Raw genomic sequence first — 24,045 nt, forward strand, 5'->3', positions numbered from 1 at the left:
TCATTAAAAGGGCTGCACACTTCGAGCAAGCTGCAACTTTTACCTGTCTGCATAAAGCTCCTCGCCATAAACCAAAACAAATCTCTTCCACTAATGGCACTATTTTCTTCTTACAAACCACTGCACGAGAAGCCACCAACTGTGCGACCCCTGCTTACACAGTGCAGCCTCGAAGCAATTTTTATAACTCACACTCAACTGCTTTACGGTACTTGATCTTTCAGTGTAGTAAACGAACAACTTAAATTAAGAACTAGTCTTTTTTCATACTTGCTATAAGAACAATAGTGTATATGTATCCAAATATATTGTGTTCATATATCTAGAGATATTCACCACATTGTTGACACCAGAGTGATTAGACATACTTTAAAACAAAAAGCAATATGAGCACTATCTCCAGAACTCAATAATACACTTTTCTTGAAAGAGTTACTACATGCATTTTTCCCATTCATTTACATGAAGATAACTGTTATGTTTTGCCAATGTTAAAGAGCTGCTCATAAAATGCATGCATATGTCTGAATATAAAGCAATTAAAACCACACAGAAAAGTTACTCTGTGGCTTTAAAAGCACTAAAGCTAACTTGACTTTCAGGGGATGCGGTATTTATTTCCAACTCATTTATTGAAACGTAAAGGGAAGACTGGCAAGTGCTAGAACAACTGTATAGATGATTGGTAGACTTGACTAAACAAGCTCTCTTAAAAAGAAACAAAAATAAAAACAAAAAAACCCCACAGAACACATCACCACTACGCACCAAGAAGGCAGACTCATTTTTGGCATCCTGTATGCAGACCACTTATATTCTCAACTATACTTTAAGACTTGCTACTTAACAGTTGAGGGACCCTTTCAGCAAGAAACACCTGCTCCCCTCCTTATGACACAATACTCCATCTTTGAGCATACACTTCATTTCAGTTCAAAAATTAAACTATTTATAACTTTTAAAAGAAAGTCAATGTAAAGTACTAAGTCGGTATACGTAAAGGTTGACATGTCAGACAACGGAGAAACCTGGACATACAAAGGACAGGCTATACTTAGTACAAGCACCTATTTGAGGTTAAAGTTACTTAAACGTTCACACAGAACCTTCATAACGGTAACAGTCTTCTGATTCATATTCATGATTCAGTGATTGCCTTTACCCATCCCTGCCTTGCTTTCTGTTTAGGCAAAAACCACACACATCCCCGTGAAGTATGGGTAGCCCAGTCTATGACCAAGAATCACAAAAAATGAGACAAGGAGGAAGAGACCACGGAGTGATGAATGTTCTTTTATATCCTCCCAGCTAGCCTTGTAGGGTCTTAGTCATAATTTTTCACAAAAAGTCTGAATTAACCCATACACTCTTCAACCAATCAATCTTTTCATTATTGTAGGTTTTGAAAAGGGCCAGCAATACTCATTGGGAACAGTACCATTAACATTGCATTCAAAAAATGAAAACATAGGAAACCAGATCCTTGCTCTCCTACTCTGCTGATATGCTCTGGTATTAGCCAAGGTATGATAATACAGAAAGAGTCTTGTAGTGATGTAAAAGGCAATGAAGACATCTATAGAATAATGTTCATGTGCTGCCAAAATGAAGAAGATTCCAAAGAGATTCAGGACCCAAGACAAGGTATGCAAGAAGTTCCAGCTCCTTGGTGTATCTAGGAGAAAAAAAAGTGACTAATTGAACTGTCCCCCAAAAATAACTTAGTAATAAGTGCATTCCTAGCCAACAAAAGTTTACAGACAGGTTTTTAATCCAGCTTTAAAGCTGCACCCTGTGCCTTTGGTATATGGCAAGCAGCACATGCTCTTAATATATAAAGGATATTTAACTACTGAGACTCTGTACTTACACTCTGTGACGAAGAAGTTGAGCATGGTCAGGACAACAGTATGGCCACTGAACATATAATCTCCACACGTATGTACTCCAGTCAGCGTCATTCCAAAGCCACTCCATATTGCAAATGCCCGCTGGAGTTTTGCCCAAACATTGCCATACAACTAAAAGACAAGGAAAGACAATGACATTATTCTTTAGGTTGTTTTATTTACTTTCAACACAATCTCCTTAGAATTATACCATAGGTAATTGAACATTAGCTTTCTAACAGTATGCATATCTATTATTATTTATCTTTTTTTGCTTTTATTAAAATACAAGTTAGCATATATTTGATTTTTCTGAGGCACAGCAAATAACATTAGTAGCTATAATTGTGTGTCTGATGAACCCTGGAAATGTAAAGCAAGTATTTTATTGCCAGTGATTTACAGACCAGCTTCTTGGAACGTATCCTGCCTCCTGATGCGTCATTGTTGAGCTTACAATATTAAGCCGAAACACGTATCAATTACAAGTTAGACTAAAAATATGTAATCTCATGTTCTATACCTCTTAAGGGGCGAAGCCTTGCAGGCATCAAGGCAAAGATGCAACTACTCCACAGGTAACCATTCCTCATTAAGTCAGTGCCTTAGGTTCACATTTATTCGATGTATTCTCTCCAGTTTATGTTGTGAAATAACCTGCATGCCCCCCTTTTACCTTCATTAAATAACTCCAAAGCAAAAAATGCCTCCAAGATCCTTAAGAAGGCATACCTGCATAACGGGAATTTATGGGATGGGCAAGTGGAGACATGCTGCTCTTATAAACACACATCTAACATGATGGTCACGAGAACCTTAACTAAATACAATAAACTTAAAACTAAATACAATAGGAAACAATTTTAAAGCACTTTTGGTTTTTACCTTTCCAGTACACTGCAGGTGCTGGCCTGGCACAGAGAGTGAGGTAACAAACATTGTAATGCAACGTAGCAAGAATACTGTCCCCATGAGGCTGCACAGTCTCCGCAGAAGTATAGATCTGGGAAAAGTGCAGAGGAACTCACAGCAAGAATCCCAACATATTGTATTATTACATGAATAAAGTTATAAAAACAGCTCCCCCTCCCAGCTCACTCAGTAGTTATTCCCAAGCTTCAGCACAAGTTTGTTTATTTTTAATTTGTCCTATGAAGTTACTGTGCCACACTACAGGTAAGACAACATAAGCTCATTGCCACGAGAAGGGATAGTTCCCATTCCTCTAAACTACATTTGTACTAGTTTTGACACTCGTATGTTCTGTTAATGAGCTGATAAAACTCGATGGTTTAGAAAAAAAACTAATTTAAAACATGCACACACCAAGACTTTCTCCCTTCAGTGGCAGCAAGCTGCTAGGTTGCCTCAGTCATGTTGTGCCATTTCATTCTTGTAGAACTTCCTTATACACAAAATTGTTACATTATGAAAATGTTAAATTATGAAAATACATACACCTCCATGAAAATACACAGGTTTCGAAGGAAATTGCAGATAGAATCAGTAAAAAAGCACATTCGGATCACTCCCTCCTAAGGTTCACAAGTCAACATTATGAATTACATTCTCCCTGATGCATTTTAACAGAGGCATATTGGAAGTTTATCACCAGTTCCAAATGAAAGGAAATTCTTAAAGAGATGTAAATTCTAGTAACAGTCAGTTCTCTGAATGAGAGAACCAGTTACTTGGAATCTACATGTAGACCATACCTGTGCTTGTGAAGGAGAAGAACCAACAGCCAAATATAGCAAAGAATTACACCGCACACTTCTGTCATGGCAAAAGCCCAGGGTATCCTAGGGACGCTAAAACATGGATGAATCGAGAAAATTAGCTTTGTTTTTTAGCCTCAATATTTAGAATGCAGGCATTTAATTTTATAAGTTCTAACTACAGAACTAACTTGCATTATTCTGAAAACAGTTTAAATTACAAACAAAAATTGATAAAACAAAAACTGTTAGCCTGACTTATTTAAACATGATTTATAATCATTTTTAATTGCCTTATCTCCTTCTGATAATATATTTTCAGCAGACATACATGGAATTCACCAAGTCAAAATCTTTAGAGTTTCTAATACTTCACACGTGTGAATTCCCTACCTAGATCCCTAACTGATCTTCTACCGATCAGTTTCCAGTGATCTTTTCCATTCCAACATATTAACTTGCATCACGTCTATTATGCTGCACTTGCAAGAATGCCATGTCAACACAATTAGTGAAATGCTGCCAAGTTTAAAACAATCAATATATCTAATGAAATAGGACTGCACAGAAAGTGCAAGTGCAGTATTAGGAAAGAGAATTGCTTTCAAAGTTCCATTTCAGTGATAATCACTGTATGCAAACCTGTCAGCCCCGCTTGTCAAACTAATTACTATCTTAAATGCATATGGCACTAGTAACAGCTTCCACCCTACAACGCCGCCGAAATACACCCCGAGAGGGTTCCGTGGAGTTTGACCCTCCCGTGACAGGAGGCGGGCGCAGAGCGCTGCTCCTCCGCGAGCTCCGCGCCGTCCTCTGGCACTGCTGGCCGGCCTCGTCCACGCTCCCGGCCACGGAACGAGCCTTAGTGCCTGCAAAGGGAGCCCGGCAGCGCCCCAACTCCCAGGCTCCCTCCTCCATCCTCCGCTGCTCGCTGCGGGCAGTCCTTGCCAAGCCTTATCTACATTTGCTGTGTATTGTGAACACTTATTCAAAAGATTAGCCCTACGGGCTTCACCGAAACAATTAAGGAAAATAGAGAATACTGGCGGGAATAAGGAGACCACAGGACTTAACTCTTAAACAGTTTATTTTGTCACCTTAAACTCTCTAGGTATTAAGCTCTCTATGCTAACCAAAACACTTCAGTATCCTTCAAGAACTCAGACTGCAATTTCTCCAGAAGATGCTCTTCCTCCCTTTCTAATTCCCAGAGTGAATAAATCACTTTGGATAGGTCAAATGAGAATGAAGCTCAGTTCTAGTCCCAAAAGTTCATTTTCAGCTATTATCATTAGGACTCTTCAGAGGCACAGGTCCCGTTTTCTTCCTTTATTTTAACTTTTCTCAGACAAAAGTATGTAACTGGTTTCAAAAGAACAATAGCATCTGCTTAAACGTCCCACAAAAATCTAATCCCTAGTTCTGCGATGATAAAAGACTACAGGATACATATAAGATTTCTTAAAAGCTAACCTTTAGAGTCTCAAGCATTATGCAAAACTCTCAAGAAAAGTAAAAGCTCCTAAACTCACTGAAAAAAAAATGACTTAGCAGCAGAGCAACTGGCCCTTGCTTATTAACAGTGCATGTTCAAGGTGTTAAGCAGGTTCCCCACAAAAAATAGATACCTGAAGAAGGGGATGGACGAATTTATTTGCTATACTGCAGTATTACTTACTGCTAGTAGTCAGCGAAAGCTGTGTGGGTAAATACAAATTGGGTAGAACAGCTCACTTTACCCCTGTTCAGACTAAAGCTCTGTTTCTAACTGAAGCACGTTTCAATCTTAACAGTGGGGTCTAATACGCTCAAATTATTATTTGGCAGAAGTATCTTCAAGAGCACATGAAACTTTTTAACAAAAAAGAACAGTCAATCTGTGCTTCAGCCACCAATTCATTCAGTTAAACTTCTCACCTGTCTAGAAATATGTCTGGTAGAGGTGGATATGTTTGCATGTCGGGTACTCTCTCGTGTACTATAACCATCACAAAGGAGGTAAAGCCAAACACGATGAAGACATACACGCAACTCAAAACCGTCTTCCAGTACTCTGGGTCCAGCCTGCGCGCCGCGTGCTTGCTCTTCCCGTTGGTGTATTGGTACTGATCACCATTCAAGTCAGTAATTGGTCCATCATAGTCCCGAGGAACTTCACCGTTACAAAACCAATCTGAACCTTGAAGGGAACCAACATTAGGGCACACAGGGCTCAGGTGACTATCACTGCTGTAACCCAGCTCTTCTAGGACATCAATATGTTGTTTTTGCAGCTTGCGTATGGACAACATCAGCCTTTTGATATCTCCCAGGACTTTGATTTCTAAAGGAGGAGATCGTAAGTCATATTCAGTGAGTGTCAGCAACGTAATTCCATCCAGTCTGTGTCTATTGCACAAAATATCCACGTATTCACAGAAGCCTTCTTCTTTCAGCCACTTGGCCACGTTCTTGGTAGTCCAACGTCGAATGCAAAGCTGACTAGTGCCTGCCATCATCTTTCTGTGTTAGCCAACAAAACTGACCTGCACATTTTGGAGAAAGACCAGATGTAAATGTTTAGTGAACATGACTTAAATGCCAGTGTATATTATGCACTTCTAGATGCTTAATCAGCCAAAGAACTTTTACACAAGGGCCAGTTTTAAAAAGGAAATAAAAGTAATAATATTTTAAGTTGGAAAAAAATATTAAACAAAACTAAATTCACCTAATTCATACCTAAGGAGAAATAGAAATTTAAAGTCCCCCAGAAAATTATTTCCTAGGCACATCCAGTCTAGTTTTAGTCATTTATAAGTTTAATTATACCAGACCACCACCAACAACAAAAAAATCCTGTTTTACTTAACATTTAAGCATTTTTTCCATACTATTTGCAATTCCTAAGCTAAGCAAGAACAGATAGCCAGGAACATATGAAAACCAGACTAAGACTAAAATAGTACACTACAGGTCCAAAACATTCCAATGTTTCAAAAATACATCCTGAAGTTTTATGGTTTGAATCTCCTGGCAAACTTAAGGTAAGATATCTACAACAATTCAGTGCATGTTAATGGTATCATACTTCAATTAATGTTTCCTTTAAAGGAATTAAAGATACCGTAAATTGTTGAAGATACCTTTTAAATAACATTACTGGAAACTGAGCATTAGTTCTAATTCCAAACCTATCTGCAAGGTGGAAATAAATACCATAACAGCACCCCAAAGGGAGAAAAAGATAGAAAAAGAGTGTGTTCTCTATGGAGAGATTTTCTCAGTAACTGTTTACTTGACTCGTGCAACAACTCTCTCTCTACTTGGATCACAGAGTTATTAGAAAAAGAAGTTACTTACTTCATTACTTACAAATTCAATGTTATAACTGACCTGTTCCGTACTGTATCTTGTTTCATCTTAAGTAAAGTTTAAAAGTTTTACTGAAAGTTAAAAACAAAACAAAATCCAATCAAACAAGAACAACCACGCAGCTTGGAGTCAGCCATCCAGACTTCTGGCTTTTCATACTCAGAAATACAGAAGAAAAGCCATAAGGACAGAACTCAGCTGTAGCATTACATACAGAGCAACAGCGGAATCACGGCCAGCTTCCCAGAAGCAGTGAGTTTAAAGACCACCACACGTTCACTCAGCTTACAGATTCGTCTCCTAAGCAAAGCCACTTTCGAGGATCAAGGCAGGAAATTCTCTTTAATCTACGAGAATTCTGGTTGTGTGTTACAAGTTAGGAATCCTAACACCCACCTAGTGTTTATCCAGCATTCCAAGAATAAAACACATCTCCTATATTACATGCAGTAAAAGTGACCTTTTAACACTGAGTAAGCATAGCCCAAAAAGTCAAAGGTCATTCATGGAAGGGTTGGATCTGGGAGAAAGTCCACATTACTTGGGATGCACCTGACAGGACCCGCTCCTATTTTTAAATGCTGTCAAAGAAAATAAAGTTGAGCAATTGAAAGAAAGGGCTCAACAAAAGTAGCAAGCTCTTATACAATATACAAATGTAAACCATCTCACACAGCTCATCTTTACAGCAACAGTTAAGTTCAGGTCTTACGACAATGCAATTTCTTTAAACTTGGAAGCTGCATTCGCCTTCAGACTACTCATTTAGAACCACTTTTGTAGTTTACACAGTGAAAAACACTTTTCCCAACGTTGTGGTCCTCTGGAACACAACATAGACCTCTGGGCCCAACCAGCAGATATTCATTTGTGAAGCTTAAAAAAATTGCCAGCTTTCACGCAAGGAGCAGGAATGCTCTATACCCAGAATAATTTTGCCTTTTAGTAATTTCTCCACCCCAGTATTTGAACTTGACAGATTTATGCTTTTACCATTATCAGTGTGCAATGTAAGACTGACCAAAGAAACAGAAGAGACCAAATCACCTAAATAGTGGTACTTGTCTTTTAATGGGAAATAGCAATGAAAACTACTCTTTCGCCTTCTACATTCCTGGCTTTATCTCTGAAACCAAGTAATGGAACACACGAGTAGCATGGAGCAAGCAGAAACTTAGGTTCCAGAGGGCAGAAGATACTTTTTTTGCCAACATCAGCAATGCCTGCAGCCAGACAGTTACAGCCTTCCCGTGGTATTAAATTCAGTCAGTTCATCAGTCGTGCCTATCATGTGCTCCATTTCCCTTTTTCCCTTCCCAGCCTTTCTATTAGCAGCATTAACACAACTGAGTAAGAAGCTGTGTGAGTGCAGGCACGTATGCAGGCATCTAAAGAAATCTGACATGATAAGCCATGCATATCTCTAGATTTTGGCTAGGGCATTTTAAAAGACAGGGTGTGCTCCAGCTGTGAGTTCAGTGTATTTCCTGAATGCTTATTTAAGTATGGAAAATTAATCTCTTTCGAAATGATTATCTGTAATTTTTATGTTTTCCACTACTGAATTACTGCCAATCACCCATTAAGCAGCTCCATGTTTATAACTTGCCATGTATACAGAGTTTGTGTCTGTATACCAAGCTAAAAATGGGGAAAGCAGAGTATGGTTGTTGCTAGTGCAGCCAGGGGAAGGTGGCATTAACAGACAGACATTTGGCTGAGATGCTGTTAGGCTAGAATCAAAGCTAAGGGTTAAATGGAGCTTCAGGTACACCTGAGGCACAGCACAACACCAAGTGAATCGGTTCACCCCAGATGTGCATGCAAAATCCCACCAGCATCATTACTGCTCCACGATCCGGCCACGTGCGCTGCGGGGGCAAAGCCTGCAAGCTCTCCTTTCTGACATGCTTCACGGTTCTTTTCCTAACAGCTTTAAAACTTGCCATCCTTGAGTGGAATTTTAGGAAGGACAATGAAGAACTATCAGATCTCAAGGGATTTAGCCTACATTTCTGCATAGAAGGTTCCAAGATGAAGCATAGACAAGTGCAACTAACCCCTTCCTTTACCACACATACTCTTTAGGTGAAAAGCTTTTCTGGACAAAATCTGCTGTTTGCAGCGCTGACACAACCCAGGCTTGAATACTTGTGTCTCATGCATAAAAAACCATCAACAATCAAGTATGCTGAGTCAACTTGCAGCAGGAATGTTACTGTCACGTACCCATTTAGAAATGCTGTGCTGGAAAAAGAACACGCAGCGCTGCCTTGTTATGCACAGAAAGGCTCAGATGCTCTGTCAACTGGCATTAGAGGCTGTCACTTGCCCTCAAACTCCTCAAGTTCTTCAGTGCTTATTTAAGCACCGAATGAGTCAAAGGTTTCATTGCAATACATTAATGCAGTGATTTGATCCTTAACTAAACGCCACTATACACATCTATCTTGTAAGGTAGCTTGTAAACAAAAGGAAAAAAAGAAAACTTGCATAACGTGCTTTTTGAAGTTATTTTTAAAAATAGCTACCCCTGTACATATGACTGATGGAGCTGCAGAGATTGAAAAATTACAGAAATGTTTTCCTGAAGCAAGCTTGCCATAACTTCAAACACAGAAACAGTCCTATAGAAATTGCATTCTGTTTTTTTCCAGGCGCTTGCAATCAGATTTGTTTCATAAAACATTTTTAGAAAATGACATTATCAGTAGTATTTTACTTGTACTCAAAGGTCTTAGTACTTTATTCGAAGGAAGATAAGAAATACATTTAGCTTACTCTATGTTTTAAATTTTTAAGCCATAAAGGAATATCTATTTTTTCTAACATTACTTGTTAGAGTGCTGCACTGTGAAAACTAAAGTTTATACTTAAAATTCCCAGATTTGCTCCACATGCTTAGAAGAATCCTTTTGTTGGAAAGTAAAACTGGCAGCAGGTAATACAGAAAATCCCTGAAGTTGCACACACTTGCCTCAAGAACCACTAAGGTGCAGTTAGGTCTTGCAGCAAGCTCTTCGGTCTACATTATCACTCCTTGACTGCTGCAATGAAGCAAAAGGTTCCACTTCGCTCAAGTGACTGCTCCCAAGGGCTCCCCTCTAATCTAACAGCCAAACAACAACACACTTCTCACCCTGCCACCATAGTTCGAGGTGCACAAGGGATCTTTAAACAACCAAACAAGAACTTCTCCACTCAACATATCTTAGAACACAACTCAAGAGTACTTCACTAATATTTGTACAAGACCTTGAACATTTCGTATGCCAGAAGCAGTCAAATTTCAAGTTTGCTGCGTTTTTTTCGCTCCTCCAACCTCAAGCAATACTACAGTCACCTAATAACAGAACATTTGCTGTTGTTTATCCAACACACACCAGAAAAGCAATGTGGGTTCTCTTCTCTCTTTCGCCTCCTCCTTTTGTTCCCCCTACCCCCTCACCTTTAGATGAAAACACAGGGGAGACATGAAAGAATCCATATAATTAGTATGATTATTATATATAATTAGAAACACTACTAGAGCAATATCAGAAATGAAACTGTTGGTTCTTCCTCTCTACAGCCACTTACAGTCTGCTTCCTAGCCCACTGGAAATCTAGGAGTCTTCACTTCTGATACATTAAATAAGAAGGGGATATCATTTTAAAGAAGAGATATGATTATCACTGAACACTTGCAAAGCAATACGGCTTGTTTATGTCGAGCAGCTTCGTGGTCCTCAATACTGAGCTCTGTATAGTGCTAAATGACAGTGTTGAACTGGAAAGACTTCAACTTCTAGCACAAACAGTGTTTTAAATTGTCTAACAGGAAAAAAAAAAAAAAAAAAAAAAAAAACAGCCAAAAAGATTACGTTAAAGAGCAAGCAAGATAACCTACAATTCTGGCTATTTACAGGCCCCTAAGGCAGAACGAGCCCCGGGAGTCGCTCACCTCCGGTATCCAGCAAAGAGCCCCCGCCGCCGGGCGGGAGCGGCCCCGGGCTCGCGGCGGGAGCGGCGGCTCCGCGCGGCGCAGGCCCCGGGCGCGCCGCGGCTGCAGGCCCGCTCCTCCGCCGGGCTAGGGCGGCGCCGCCGCGCAGCCGGCCCGCCGGGCAGCCGTCCCCGCAAAGCCGGCCCGCCAACCGCGCTCGGCACCGCAACCCATAGCGAAAAACGACACGGAGCGCGAGGAACGGGGGCTGCCCGAGGCGCCGAGCGGCGGCCCCGGCGCGGCGCTCACCTACGCGGCGGTGCCGCAGCGCCCGGCTGCGCGGCGGGGGCGGCGGCTCGGGCGCCTCCTCGGGCGCCTCCTCGCTGCCCCAGGCGGCGGCGGCGGCAGCGGCCACCGCAACCGCCCCATGCCCGGCCGGAAGGGGCGGCCGCAGCGCCAGCCCCAGCCCCGCGCGGGCGGCGGAAGGGGCGGGGCCGCCACCTTCCGGCAGGGGCGGGGCCGCCGCTTCCCGCCCTCGCGCGGGCGCCGCCCCCCAGAGCCGCTTCCTGAGGGGAAGGAGCGCGTGGAGTGTTAAACTGTGTGTGTGTGTGTGTGTGTATATACATATATATATATATATATATGTATATATATATGTATGTGTGTGTCTGTGTGTGAATCACCAGTGTCGTCGTGAAAATACGAGCGACCTTCGTTAAAGGCATGGCTTTTGCAAACCGCTCTTAAAGCTGCCGTCTACATCTCCAGAAACCCTTACACTGTTACTCTTCTCTGATGTCTGTAGTGAAAAAGTAAATCTGGGACTAGGCAGGTGGGTGACCTTCATCCCTGGTAACCCGAAACACAGGTGTGAGCAGCACCAATGACTTTAAAAAGCTTCTGCAAGGCGCTGTGGCTTTAGGTGCTTCATAACCTATAAATAATACAAATGGAGAGGAAAGATAAATCATAAACAAATGAGCCCAGAAACATTTTTTGTACATCCGCTGGCTGAGCTAGCAGCCCTTTGCAGCAGCATAATGCAGCCTGAGGAACACGCAGAACTAACTTTATTGACGATGCAATTACAGGGAGGGCCAGCAAGTCTCCTAAGCTGTAGCTTTGGTTGAAGTAAAAAGTGTAGGTGCCAATGTAGCTCCATTAAATTAATGAAATTTGCCAAACGGGAGAATTTGACCTTGGAAGTCTCCCTACACACAGAGGAAAAAAGTGATCTTTTGCAATCCTTATGCATGTGTAAATACACTGAAAGAAAATCTACGTTTCAAAATTCTTCACAACTCTGTCAAGTTGTCAAGTCATTGAATAGTCTAATACAAATTTCCAAGATTGTTACAATGCTGTACAATTACACCAAGTGTTACATAGTTTTCCAAATGAGCTGCTGAATTTGAGGGAATGCTTCTTTGTCAAGATTTACTAGCCTCTGCAAACAGTGTAGGAATTAAGAGCTACTTCAGTCCTTACAATGTTGTTGTTCTTGTCCTTCACATCCACCAGCTGAAAAACCTCACAAAACCAAATCAGTGACAAGCTGTAAAACATATGCACATGAATTTGAAAAATAAGCAAAACAAAAAAACCAAACAGACCGGAGGATAAGATGGTCATAAAGCAGGCTGAAATGTTGAAGTAATTTACCTTACTCCAGGTTCACATTCAGTATGTAATCGAAATAACTAGTATTCAACTGACAGGGAAAACAAAATTATAGCAGAGCAATGAGGATAGTTAATAAGTTAAAAGACTGTAATCCTTCTTTACTATGTGCATTCATTGCTTTTCTACCTTTTTTTTTTTTTTTTGCACACCAGCTGTCAGTAAATTAAACTCTCTGCACGCTTCCAGATGCGAAGTTGATATAATTTACAGTACATTGCCGCTTTTATTTATATTTGCATTTGTCTGGATGAAATCTTCGTAGTTTATCTGCCCCACAATACCTCACAACGCTGGGTCTGGAGGTTGCCATATCAATAGAGAAGGGATTATATGAAACAGCGTCTGTATTAAGAGCAATCTTACCTCAGAGGGTGCCCTGCTCCCACATCTTTGAGAAGTTGCAATTTGACTGTGTTTTCTGTAAGTTGGAAAAAAAGTTGATTTCGAAACTGAAGATTGCTTCTACCTGCTTATCTCAAGGTATTTGATGCTCCTTAAGAAGTCTACAAATACCTTGTGCTTTATTTAACAGTGTTTTCCAATAAACCTCTTTCCATCACTTTTAGTTCTGGCAGTTCATGGCATGTGATAGGAATGCCTTGATGCAAGTTTGACAGGTGGTGCCAATGCTGACATGTGACTCTCAGTATTGAAGACAAATTATATGCTACAGATATTTAAAAATCCACTGCAGGCTGCCAAGAGAAAAAGTCTATGAAATGTGTAGTTATGCTGGATGCATCCTCAGACTCAAAACAGTTTCATTGACTTAAACAGTTTGATTGATTCACTGTTCTGATTGACATTTAATCACAACAACAACAACAACAAAAAAAGAAAATTCATGTTGAAATTTTCCAACTAGCTCTAGCTACAGTATATTATATTGCTATGGAAAAGGAGATGTGTGAATGTATTTCTTTAATGCTCTTTGTCATCAAATGATTCTGTTTACATTCAGGGATTTGGAGTATCTCTCTCCAAAAATACTCATCAAGAGCATGTGCAGGGAAAGGCTGCAGGTGATCAGAGGGAGAACTGCTTAGCAAAATTCTATTCAGCAAAGAAGGCAGCAAGGCAAGGGTGATCCTTAGCTAGAGGTGCAGCTAACTGATCTAAAAAACATGCTTTTGGGGGAGGCTGTTCTCTCTCTTTTTTTTTTCTTTTTCTTTTTACAGACCAAGTTCTAGTTTGCTTAAAATGTTTTCTGTAACCTCTGTACTTGAGCTGAAGTATACTTAGATCAGACCTGTGTCAACTTGCAAACATTCATTGTATCTTCAAGCCTCACACACCCATAATTGGAGAAAAAGGAGCTGAATAGAAAAAGAGCTGATGAAGTTGGTGAACCATAACTTTACCTACATAGCTTACAAGCCTGGGACCAGTTGGCAGTATTTTCAATAAAAGAGCTTCCATTAATGTTCTGTCTTTGACCACGGCAGTTTTTGCCTCTGGGGCAGCCCTGCCTGTGCCGTGCGTCACCGATATAAAGTGCTCCAGGGAGTATGCGCTATTGCTGCCTCTTACATTGCCAGCTAAGGAATGTTTGATTTAGATTATTGAACCAAGTATTGCCTACAAAGTAATCAGAAAGGCGTAGTTCAGCGGTTAAAAGGATGACTTCTGTTGGGTGTTCCTGAATTAATCGTGCTTTAATTCAGCTGAAACAGCAGCTCTTTTAATATCACACCGCACTGCACGCAGGGCTTACCTTAATAAAAAGGTTGGTAAAAACTTCCAGAAACCTGGAAAAACTAAGCTAAGCAGCTTTCAGCTGTTCAATTAATTTTCCTTACTCATGTGCACAAACCAGTTAGCTTTACAAGCCCTATTTTGCAAAGGAAGACCAAAACTGATAAACAAGCATATCCATTTTACAGTGTTCTTCTGTGCTGGCCTGGACAGCAGGCTGTCCCATTCCTAGCTGGGTCTGGGGCAGCATCCTGTGGCTTAAGGTGCAGCAGGTCGGGGCCTGTGTCTAAACAGGCCCTGCAGCCGCTATTGTCCACAGTTTCCCACATTCCGGCTTCTGCGCCAGGATGTGCATGGCTTTGGGAAATAACACTCGCTTCCTACACAGGAGGCTCTTAAACAGCTCCTTCTTTCTCTAAGTCTAGAGCATAATCTTAACAACTTTTCCCTCTTCATGAAACTTTAAAGCAAAGTCACTATTTTTCTTTCCTTGGGCCTGCTCGTGACACGTGGCTCGCCGCTGCTGGGGCAGGCAGGGCATGCGGCCCTTGGCGGGAGCAGGGCTGCAGCACGGCCGCGCAGCGCGATGGCCAGACCGGAGCACGTGGGCGGCAGCAGCTGCCGCAGCCCGTCTCCCAAAGCCGCCGCGAGCGCAGCGGGCGCTGGCAGCGCCCCAGCGAGCCGAGCGGGGCCCCTTTGGGATCTGCCGCTCCCGGGAGCCGTTTCTTGCTCAGCATGTCTGGGCCAGAAGCGTCATGGCCGCAGGGCCCTGGAGGGGCTGGGACGGGCACGGGGCACGAGCCCTCTCTTAAAGAGATCGAGCAGCTCCTAAATACCAGGGGACCCTCTTGTAACCACGTTGATGAAGTATGGCCTAATCTCTTCTTAGGAGACCTGTAAGTAAAGCCTGATGGAGTGACTGAAACTTAGCACCTTGGGGGTACTTCTTGTCTCTTTCAGCTTCTTACTGTCCTTGCACTTCTACATATTGGTGTGATTTATAGGTATGGCTTTCGGTAGGTAATAGTTTTCTCAATTGACATTTATGCTGCAGACAGCAATGAATCTGAGAGATTATGACCAAATGGGTAGTTAATTATTGGTTAACCCGGTGAAACATCATGTTGGCCTACGATCCAGCAAACAGCTTGGGAGATACCGTCATGGGGTTTTCCCTGCTCTGTTAATCTCCCCACAATCATCTTGATCTGCTCATGTTTGTCTTTTCCACAGTGTAACAGCTCACAACAGATTCACTCTGTGGAAGATGGGTGTTACTCATGTTTTAAATGCTGCCCATGGCACAGCGTACAGCCAAGGAGGCCACGACTTTTATGGAGCTACCATCGATTATTATGGCGTGCGAGCCTACGACCGGCCAGACTTTGACATAAGCCAGTTCTTTTTCTCTGCATCGGAATTTATTCACAAAGCTTTGAACACACCAGGAGGTATGAAATTGTTGCTGTTCACATTTTCATGTTAGTTGACAGCCCCCTGAAACAGGTCAATTCCACAAGCACAGTGGTGGACTGGTCAATACATGGTTTCCTGCTAGTTGTTAGTGATCTGCACAGTGGGTGTCCAGGGGAGGGAGGCAGCTGTAACTAGATCCTGAAAAATTAAGGAAGACTGCAGGAAGCGGAAGGGATAAAAAGGGCAAAAAATGCAGGGGAAAGACTGGAGTATAGAAGAAAGGAGACAGAACAGAGAGAAAAATATCTGTGAGAAAACACTGATTCAAAGAGAGAAGAAAAACATACATTTCACATGAACGCAGAACATAGTTGGAAAAAATAATTTCGAAAAATAAAGTATTTATAAGAATCAGGGAAAAAGTGCTCAGAACCTGTGACAACTATAGGGATGTACACACACGTTATGTTTGTTCACTATAGGGCAGGACCTGGAGCTTTAGATCAAGCATGGCTGCTTCCCAAAACAAGCCCCTGCACCCATACTGCACCCATAGAGGAGAGGCCAGCAGTATAACCTACCAGCCAAGCTCACCCCGCCGTGAGCGTCCCCGTTACCACCACCGTGACCCTCACCCACCGCGCAGCCCTGACTCACTCCGAGCAAGGGCAATATCAGCAAAGAATTTCTTACCAGCTCTGTAGACAGCTCCATCATAACTGAAAAGCTGAAATAAGCTGATTTCCACCCTTGACACAATGAGAGTGATGTTGAGTAATATGGGTGGATTCACTGCTTGCATTTTGCTATATATTTATTTTTATTATTTGTATGGTTTTGACAGCCTTACCTGGTCTAGCTTTTTGTACCATCTGTATTTGTAGAACAAATACTGTAGAAAGGTGAATGATTGCAGAATAAAGACTCAGAAGTCCCGATTTCTGCAGTGAGCAGCCATGTGAAGAGGCTGGCACCCTGCACATGAACTTCCTCTCTCAATAGGGCCTGCAAGGCTGTGCCCCGAGGACAAGATTTACCGTCACCCAGAAAGATTTTATAGCACATTACTCAAGAGACGGAGCTCCTTGGCACCGGTGCAATAAAACACTAATTAATCCGTATTGCATAAAAAACAATCCTTAACATGAATAAACTGTCATTAATGGAGCTATCTCACTCTGTATTACAAGTTTAGGCTTTGAAAGGGAACTACAGTCATAGAAAACTGCCTTATACAATGGTACCAGGCCAGTCATTTTTCTTGGTGGCTGATGTGCTTGTGCTCTCTTCTCAGGCCACGTTTTAGCATTCCTATTCACCTAAGTAAGCCCCTTCAAAATCAATGTGTCCGATTTCCCTCTTGCTTAGAGCAACTTCATTGCTTCAATGAAATTTTCTTTGATTTATCACTGTTTCTGAAATCAGGTCGTGACCTCATGATGCTTCTCACACACATAAGTATAACTCAGATGAGTAACTGTTGCAAATTAGACTTAATTAGCAGTGATTTATGTGATCTATGAGAAGGGTAGGAAATAAATCACATTTGCTATGTTACTCTGTTCAAGCTGAAGAAGGCAGGAGGTCTGCCTTTCCTTTAAGCCAAACTTCACTACAGCACTATGTTTATAACTGATTTTATTTTTTTTTTTTACCAGGTAAAATTTTGGTACACTGTGCAGTTGGAGTAAGCAGGTCTGCTTCCCTAGTCCTAGCATATCTCATGATAAATCACCACCTCTCCTTGGTAGAGGCCATAAAAACGGTGAAGGAACATCGATGGATTTCGCCTAATCGTGGCTTTCTGAAACACCTGCGAAATTTGGATATTCAGCTACGGCAGAAGAAGGACTGCTGAACCAGAGCTGCTAAAAACACTTAAAGGATTGCTTCTAAGTTTCAGTCCTCCAAACCATTGCACAAATACAGTTTTCTATGATGGATGCACATTGAAAATGAATAAAATTATGTAATTAAAGAAAAAAAAAGTCCCTAAGACTTTATGGGGGTTTTTTCTAATAACTCAGAGTTAGCTTACATCAAAGCCTAGCCTTAACAGAGACACTGATTTGAGTGTCACCAATTAATCAGTTACTTAAGCTAAGGTGATTTTTAATACAGAATCATCATGCAAAATTTATCTTATAATTCTGCCTGAAAATTAGCTTGTTACTTGCATCTTGTCATGAACTATGGAGTAATGATCAAATTTATTTTTGCTCTTTGTTACTTGTTTGATTTATTGATTAGCTGACCTTATAAACCCTCACTGCCAGATTAGGTAAACGCTTTTCTCCTTGTTTGCACACTTTTCTCCTTGTTTGCATTTTAAGCATCAGGTCTGATCATTTTCCCTTCTGCTGGAGAGATCTGCAAGTTTATTTGAAGACTTAAATGGTGATAACTCATGAGTTGTACTTCCTTCCCAGGCCCCTGTCACCCTTAGTTCTTGGGGAGGCTGAGACATGGATCCTGATTTAGCTGAGCCCTTATGGAGAAGAAATCCCTCCTTATTTGAATGTACATAGGTGTTTTGCAAAATCAGCATATTTAAGACCATTCTTGATATCTATTTAAATGTCTGTTCAGATTTTCTTAAACCTTGCCAAAGATCAAATGAAAAAAATCACATTTAAAACTTAACAATGCTTGGACAATCTTTTTTACCTCACAAAGCAGCAGAGAAGTAGAAGAAGAATTTGATTTCCTTTGAAGTTCTCTATTAGAGTTAATAAGGATTTATAGGAGCTAACATTGCATCATAATTTATAGCTCATTCACATTACAGCAGATTTCTGTCTTGAAGGCTTTTGAAGACATGGCACTAAAAAAATCTGAAATAGGTGTGAGTGGAATAATGCATCTTAATGGCTTTCAGCTGGGTAAAATTAGGCGCATGTGAGAAAGATTAATAGGCCCTCCCATCAGGATAATGCTTTGCATGCCCCCGAACATCTGTCCCACAAAGCCACAGCTGTGGAAGTTGCTCCTGCTGTAAATTAGTAGCTGCTCTCCTGGATGCTGCTTGTCCTAGGGGAATATTGTTCCACAGGGTGAAGAGGAGAGGAGTGCAGAGCAAAGCCAAGCCGATGCGGCATCCACACCACCAGTGACACAGTGGTGGTCTTGTGCAACAAGACTTACTTGCCCCAGTGGGTGGAATAAATTAGTTAGAAACGCTTTTCAAGGACACTGGGAAATCACAGACGTGTTTTTAATTGTGGTTAGTGTTGCCTATATGGTTGCTTGCCTATATTACTTACTTATTTCTTCTTTATATACAGTTTAACTTTCTTTCCTCAGGGAAAGGGATTACAGTGAAAAAGCAGTAGAATTAGCGCATAACTCCTTAAAACAGGGAGTGTTCTCTGCTGCGTCTTGCCGGGAGCGAAGGAGGCCTTCTCACCACTCATGCACATGAGAACTTCACTCTTTTTCACTAAAAAAAACAACAACAAAAAAGTATTAATAGCATTTCAAATATTGTTCTGGCAAATCAGATACAGAAACAAAAACAGGAGAAAAATACTGCCTCGCTAGTGGCCCTTCATAATGCTCACGTGTCAGCATGGCCCATATGATTTGGGAGACTGAAAGCACCGAATGTTAACATCTAAATGAGGGAGGGCCCCATTGTAAAAGATATTTCAGTACCTGAAGATGAGCTGAAGACAAGATGTGTTTGCATATCCTTCCAGGACCCCATAGGAGCTGTCAGTGCTGCAACTCCAGCCTGACAGAGCCGGTTGCCTTCCATTTCCTCCGAAGTGAGCGGGCCCACAGACCCTCCTGCCCCAGGCTTACCTTCCCCCATAGGTTCCCCTCAACCTGCTATTCCTTTTCGTTTTTTTTTTTTAATGTGTCTGACTGAAGGATGTGGTTGTCACCTAGATGCACTTTAGCAAGTGCCTCACGGGGCCAGTCCCAGCTCAGTGGAGGCCGTGAGTGTGAGAATTTGAGACCATCCCCAGCCCCAGTAGACAAATTTGTTTAAAACAATCACAGAACCACAGTGTTAGTCTGGAGAGAATCAAGTAAAAATCCAATGCCAAATTACCTTGTATTTCTTTTCCTGTACAGCTACCTAAGGGGATCAAACGAGGCTGGTAGAAGTGAGATTGGAAACAAGGGAAGTGGTTTAGTTATGCTGTGAGACACCTTGCCACAGGATGCTCTTGAGGCTAAAAGCCTGCAAACACCCGTGGGGTAACCAAACAAGTTGATGGAACAAATATAAAATATATTGAAACTACATCCAGATCTGGCAGCTCCTGCACTGCATCCATTTGGAAGCTGGGGGAGTACTGGGAATAAATATTTGGACTTTCATGTGCATATTTCCCACAGTCAGGTACAAGACACCAGGCAAGCAGGACCTTCAGTGGGGCCCAGGACAGCTGCTCTCACGGTCGTCTGAACTTGAATTTTGATCTTGCTCCTAAGATGAGTTGTGCCCTGTTTCCTAACAGCTGGTGATACTTATTATCAGAAGGGGCCACACGTGGCATCTGGGACTGCATCGTGGTTGCACTGGCTGAAGTTCCTTTCCTGGGGAGACCTCTGCATAGGCCTGCACCATGACTTCGGGAGTGAAAAAGGGCTTTTGCCTAACATTTGTCTAGTGCAGAGTTTTGTGCTGTGGTGGCTGTTCCCATTCCAGCCAGGATGCAGCAAGGATCTAATCTGGCAAGGCATGGAGGCGCGTGCCGTATTTCGGGACTGCCACCTGCTTGGACACATCAACTGCAGCAAAGCTCAGCAAAAACCCGTCCTGATGATCCTGCAGCAGCAAATTCCCCATGGCCCTGAGCAGCAAAGGAGCCCCAAGGGGCGCCTGAGGATGGCCAGACCCCCTCGGGCCTGCAATGCTTCGAGCCCGGCACTCCTTCTGCCCAGGAACCGGAGATATTTTGGACAGCTGCAAAGTGGGATTAATCCACATCACGTGGATGAGGAGTGATGTAATCCCTACACTGGCACTATATAAGTGCTATTTGAAGCTGAGCTGCTCTGAAGGGCTGGGGAATACAGTACTCAGTAACATTTACTGTCCAACTATTTTGTTTAGTTAGAGCTGTTAAAATTAGTTTTCTCAAAATAGCACTGAGGAAAGCAAAAGAAGCCTTCCGCTACAGAGTCTACTGAACAGAGCAACATTAATTGAAAAGAGAATAAAAATTTCCACATTATCTTGTATTATTTATTTTGTAATTAGTCACCAAACAGATTTTATAAATGCTGCAAACACAGAACATATGGAACAGGAGGCAGAATCGTGATCCTGAATAGCCTGAAATTGAACTGTGATCGCTTTTTTTTTTTTAATCCAAGATTATTTTTAAGCAGAATGTTAATTTTCAAATAAAGGATAAAGTAGCATTTGCTGTTTGCATGATGAGCTGATTTTCACTTGACATTTCTGACAAGAAATATGCATGTTCTGAATGAGCCCGGGCTGCAGTGTTTATAGCCCAGACGTGCACAGACGATTGCTTCATTCTGGAACACGAGGAGAGCGCAGAACCATCTACACTGAACGAGCCTGGTGCCCATTTTTATGCCAAAACAAGTTCTTTCCACCACTAGCAGATTGAAAACTGGATGGACTGTCTGGAAATTACAATTATGTTATTTCCCAAATAAGAGAAGCAGGAGGAACTAACGATCCTTTGTCCAACCTCCCACAGATTACAGCTAAAACAGAGAATTCTTTAGCTCTGAATACGCAAAGCCTCAAAATGAGCTAGATAGCTGTTATAAATAAAATCAAGATTCGTAAATGCAGATTACAAAGTGGATGTGAAACGGCCGCGTGCAGATGAGGCTGGTGCACAGCAGGTTGCTGCCCACTCCCAGTCACTGCAGGGCAGCCAGGGCCATGGTTGTGATGGTCTGGACCTGCAGGTCACGAATGCAACAGGTAAGCTCTAACATTCACACTAAATACAAAGATTTGAAGACTGCAAACAGTCTTTAAACTGGATTAGTTTTAAGTACTAAAGAGATCTTTTTTTTTATTCTGCCAACATAAATAAGATAAATATGAACAACACTTCAGAATAAGGCTCCATGGGATCTTCTTGAGGTAGAAATAGAGAAGAATGTGAGGATTTTCATTTAGGCCTGACCTACAACTCAGTGAAGTCAGTGGATACTGGATGATTCTGCTACTGAGCAAGCTCATGCCAGTATTAATTAGTCTCACAACATCTGCCATAGCTGAAATAACCTGAAGCATTGCTATAAATGATCATTACTTATTTCTACGAAACCAGTCACATACAGTTCTGGAGGAACTATTTGAAAATCAAAGATCAATCTAGAGTTAAAAGTGAATTTTACCAGGGAATATTTTTCCCATGACCTGATCAGAAACTTGATGGTCAGCTTCTTTAAATGAGCTAAACTTCTCTCACAAAATACAGTAGGGATGGCTGGCTTTACATCATGTCTTTCATCCCAGAGGACTTTGAAGTAGTCAACAAACTGGTTATTAAATATTTGTCTGGCTCTCAGCCACCACTGATATGCAAGGCCAAGGCCAAGACCCTTTGGGTTCAAAGGTAGAAGCTTTTAAAAAGTGCTACAAAATAAGCAGCTCAGGGAACAAGAAATCAAACTTCATGTTGAACTGTAAGCAGGCAGGATCATCAGCTGGAGTTTAGCCAGGTTAATAAAGCTGCAAGTTGGAAAGTGTGCTGAGCACTGGCCTCTGCAGACTCTTACACAAGGCAACAAGATACCTGGAGTTGCCTTTTTGTCGAGAGCTTCCATGCTGCTTCTCCACAGCTCCGTGGGTCACGCCAAGCAAGCCCCGAGGCGCCTTGGTGTCACCCACATACCGAATGCTGCGCCCTGCATGGGGAATGGAAGGAAACGGAGCTCTCCACGGGCAGGAAGGTCATTGCTCTGGCCGCGTGCAGAGGACGCGGGCGGCTGCTGCCGCAGGAGCCTTTCGCAGCGCCGCCGAGGCCGCCGCGCGCGGCGCAGCAGCCGTCCCCGTGGGAGCGCGGGAGCCGCCGCTCCCGGGAGCGCTTTCCTTCCGCGATCGCAGATCACGGCACGAGCCTTGACTAAGCCTCGCTCAGCCGCGCGGGCAAGGCTGGTTATCCACTTACAGATATCATCTCCATCGGCAGGCGGGAGGAAAGCAGGCCGCGGCGAGATTAGGAGCAACCCACAAAACCGCGTTCCTATCGGCGGTGAGGAGCACGCGTCGCCTGCCGGTATCCGTCCGACCACGAGCCCTGCTGCAGGAGATGGAAAAAGCGAGCGGCTCTAGATGCAAACAATGCCAGGTTTTAGCGAGTGGGGAGAGAGAGATTCCGAGTTTTCAGTGGAAAACGCCACTGGTGTTTAAAGTTTTTTTGTATGGAGTCCTCAGAATATACAACATAATAAAATGTTACTTTTTGGTTTGAGAAACAGCCAAAAGCTGCAAACAGCTATCATAAGAGCATTACGCCACACTTTTGCCTGTGTTTCTGGGCTCGGATCGCTAATAACAAAAAGTGGTTCTTGATTTCTGAGAGAGATTAAGGTAATACCCTGAAGGCTGGTTTATCTTGGCTGCTGTAAATTGGATCTCTGAGACATGAGCTGAGATGCGGGTGAGGCAGAAGCAGGAACTTAAGCAATCACTGACCATGACACTTTTCTGTGCAGCCTGGAACAGCACAGCCTGTATTCATTTTTATTTTGCAGCCAAAATCTTGGCTCACTGTATTATTGGTAAGAGCAGATCTGCTTCCCTTGTGCTGGCTTACCATCATTTTTCTCCAAGTGACACTGTCCAAAGAGTTATACAGTACTGAGAAATTTCACAAAACTGAGGACTCCTGAAACAGCTGCAGGATTTAGATACTGAATTGAGAAAAAGAATATGCCAACATAATCCATTTTAAAATAAAAGATCAAAGCAGCATGAAGAAATGTCAGACTAACCATCTGAATATGAAGTAAAGAAAAAAGAAATATCGTCCAAAGCTTTGTTATGAAGCTTAACCTTCCCCTACATTTAGATCATAGAATATTTCTTAATTTCATATCTGACTCAAATCATTCCTCAGTTATTCGGACAAATACAGACAGCAAATATGTCCTGTGTTCTTTAGGACAGATTTCCAGTTTGTTGTCCATCTTATTAATGAAAATTTACAAGTGTGTTCAAATTGTAAAACTCGACTTCAGGAGAAACAGGTCCTTGTTTGAAACTAAACTATTTAAGGATACCCCTGGACTTTAAAAGATGCTGACCTTTGGGATCAGGGGTAGAATTTGTGCACTCGCATGGCAATAGATAGTCACTTTTCAGGGACTTTCCAGGGACACCTTGCTCCTGCCAGGCACCCTCACTGCCAGGCTG

The 24,045-nt window shown here is 42.2% G+C and overlaps 2 protein-coding genes across 2 annotated transcripts; one reads left to right on the forward strand and one right to left on the reverse strand.

The window, feature by feature from the left end:
* Positions 1–1,235: 1,235 nt before the first annotated feature.
* Positions 1,236–11,279, reverse strand: SAMD8 (sterile alpha motif domain containing 8). Its single transcript, XM_088526392.1, has 6 exons — positions 11,196–11,279; positions 5,528–6,135; positions 3,605–3,700; positions 2,775–2,892; positions 1,871–2,021; positions 1,236–1,675 (listed from the first exon to the last, which is right to left on the reverse strand). Exons 2-6 carry the CDS (start codon positions 6,106–6,108, stop codon positions 1,371–1,373), a joined length of 1,251 nt encoding a protein of 416 aa, XP_088382518.1. The 5' UTR covers positions 6,109–6,135; positions 11,196–11,279; the 3' UTR covers positions 1,236–1,370.
* A 4,210-nt stretch (positions 11,280–15,489) lies between these two features.
* DUSP13A (dual specificity phosphatase 13A) lies at positions 15,490–17,594 on the forward strand (the record flags this gene model as incomplete). Its single annotated transcript, XM_088526474.1, has 2 exons — positions 15,490–15,715; positions 17,339–17,594. Coding segments are annotated over 2 exons (426 nt in total), but the record flags the coding sequence as incomplete, so codon positions are not given.
* Between the last annotated feature and the right edge of the window lie 6,451 nt (positions 17,595–24,045).

Source organism: Tinamus guttatus, unplaced genomic scaffold (assembly GCF_059628265.1).
Source record: "Tinamus guttatus ecotype Peru unplaced genomic scaffold, ASM5962826v1 Tinamus_guttatus_pri_ptg000246l, whole genome shotgun sequence".
NCBI classification, from domain to species: Eukaryota; Metazoa; Chordata; class Aves; order Tinamiformes; family Tinamidae; genus Tinamus; species Tinamus guttatus.

Coding starts and splice junctions, on each gene's coding strand:
- SAMD8 (XM_088526392.1), bottom strand. CDS start 6,108: ATGATGGCAGGCACTAGTCAGCTTTGCATTCGACGTTGGACTACCAAG. Junction 3,701..5,527: donor CCAGACATATTTCTAGACAG/GTGAGAAGTTTA, acceptor TCCATGTTTTAG/CGTCCCTAGGATACCCTGGG. Junction 1,676..1,870: donor CAACTTCTTCGTCACAGAGT/GTAAGTACAGAG, acceptor TTTTTCTCCTAG/ATACACCAAGGAGCTGGAAC.